The sequence below is a fragment of the Cardiocondyla obscurior genome, linkage group LG09 (assembly GCF_019399895.1).
Source record: "Cardiocondyla obscurior isolate alpha-2009 linkage group LG09, Cobs3.1, whole genome shotgun sequence".
NCBI classification, from domain to species: Eukaryota; Metazoa; Arthropoda; class Insecta; order Hymenoptera; family Formicidae; genus Cardiocondyla; species Cardiocondyla obscurior.
Genome location: NC_091872.1, coordinates 1,918,388 through 1,920,422, shown reverse-complemented (window position 1 = coordinate 1,920,422; position 2,035 = coordinate 1,918,388). Strand labels below are relative to the sequence as shown.

General features: G+C 41.8%; 1 protein-coding gene across 1 annotated transcript; it reads left to right on the top strand.

The window, feature by feature from the left end:
* Positions 1–962: 962 nt before the first annotated feature.
* LOC139105310 (uncharacterized) lies at positions 963–1,433 on the top strand. Its single transcript, XM_070661324.1, has one exon. It carries the CDS (start codon positions 963–965, stop codon positions 1,431–1,433), a length of 471 nt encoding a protein of 156 aa, XP_070517425.1.
* Positions 1,434–2,035: the final 602 nt, after the last annotated feature.

Sequence of the window (2,035 nt, the reverse complement as noted above, 5' to 3'; positions counted from 1 at the left end):
GATTTATGATAATTGACAGTTCTGCCCGTGACTTTGTTCGGTGTGGATGTCACTCTGTATTTCTTGTTAATGCTCGTATTAAATCGTTATCGTTTTACTTTTCTAAAACGTCTCTTTTCTTTCGCGGAACCCGAGTGCCGCGAGTGAGAGAGTGAGAAGAGTGAGTGTGTAGCGTGAACGCGAAGACGTTCGCTAACCCCGTTCCCGGCGTAACAATAAGTTTTATTTTACTGATAATGACACGGAAATAATTATTCCTGACGAGTCGTACGAGCTGCATGAGATTGCTACATATTTACAGCGGACACTCAAACAACATCGTTCCGTTGATGCTGTGAAAAAAACTATAACACGCAACACTGATGATAATAATGATAACTCATTATTAATTCGAGCTAATAACAATACGTTGAAGAATGAAATCAAGTGTGCATATCGACTAAATTTCACTAAATCTCACACTATTGGTTCATTGCTAAAATTCTCATCTAATCGTATACTCGAACCTCATCGTTGGCATGAGTCCGATGCTCCAATAAATATCATCAATACTAACATTATTCGCATAGAATGTAATGTGACTGGAGATGCGTATAGCAACGCCACACGTGTACACGCAATTCATGAATTTTCACCCAACGTTCCACCAGGATATAAGATATTGGAAACACCAACACATATCATTTACCTTCCGATCGTCGTACGAAGCATTACGGACTTGACAACTCGCATTGTGGATCAATACGGATACTTGCTGGATATTTGTGGTGAAGAAATTACTGTGAGACTACATGTGCGAAAACGAGTGTAGCCAGTAATGTTCGTTTTGTATGAAACTCCGCGAGTGAAGCAGCCTAGTAATATAGTTTACAACAGAGGTACTCATTTACCAAAACAGAAACTTACAGCATCGAACCTTGAATTTTTTTAATCATTAGGTTTTCTTGTACGCAACGTTTAAAATGGCTGAAATATTTACCATTGAAGGTGCGCTAATCTTCGACAGTAGTATTGTAAAAATTGAAACTCATACATACAATCCATGCGCTAACACTACGTTTGGATATAGTGATGAGATAAGAATACCTATACAACATCAAGATTTATACAAATTGCCATGTGAGAGCTATATTTACGTTGAAGGACAATTGCAGATAAAAAAACCTAATGACACATTTACGGCTACACTTGGAAATAATTGTGTGGCGTTTATGTTCGATGAACTTCGTTACGAATTTAATGGTGTTGAAATTGACCGCAACAGAAATGTTGGAATTATAAGCTCTTTGAAGAATTATGTATCACTCACGTCTGATAGTGCTATGCTGATGCAAAATGCTAAATGGGATGGTCCAACACCTAAATCCGAATTCTTTAATTTTTGCGTGCCCCTTCGCACATTATTGGGCTTCTGTGAAGATTATAAACGTTGAAACGACCCATTTTGTCGCGGAAACCGAATATCGCTCTAGCGAGCTGGCCCCGGAGCGCTCGTCGGGATCCCAGGATTCGGTGGGTAGAGTCGCTAGAAGCACTCGAGATTGAATTAAATACTTAAATTAGGTTTATTATAAGTATCGAAAAATGTACAAATGTGATAAATATTACGCTGTGATCATTTGATTACTATTGCCAAGGTTCGCTCGACGCGTTTGACGAAACCGCGTTTACATTTATTATTTACACGGCGCTGAGCTGTCGGTCGTTCACCCCGCCGAGTGAGAGCGTCGTCGGCGCGAGCGGCAGGAGCGAGACGAAGCGCAGTGTTGATACGCAGATCGTTACCCGAAATTTAAAGCGGCGTTGCGGAACAATTATTTGACGGACGCGGAAGATTTCCGTAAACGCGAACGCGCGATAACGAGAGAAAGATAGGAGGGTAGCGCCTGTAAAGCGTCGATCAACCGAGATAACTCGGTCGAGGCAGAGATATCTCTACCCCGGTGTTCTCGACGGCGCGAAAGTAGCGTGAGGATGCCGCACGATACTACGACTGCTCCCGGGACCGAGAGTACTCGGTGAAAGCAGAGCGATC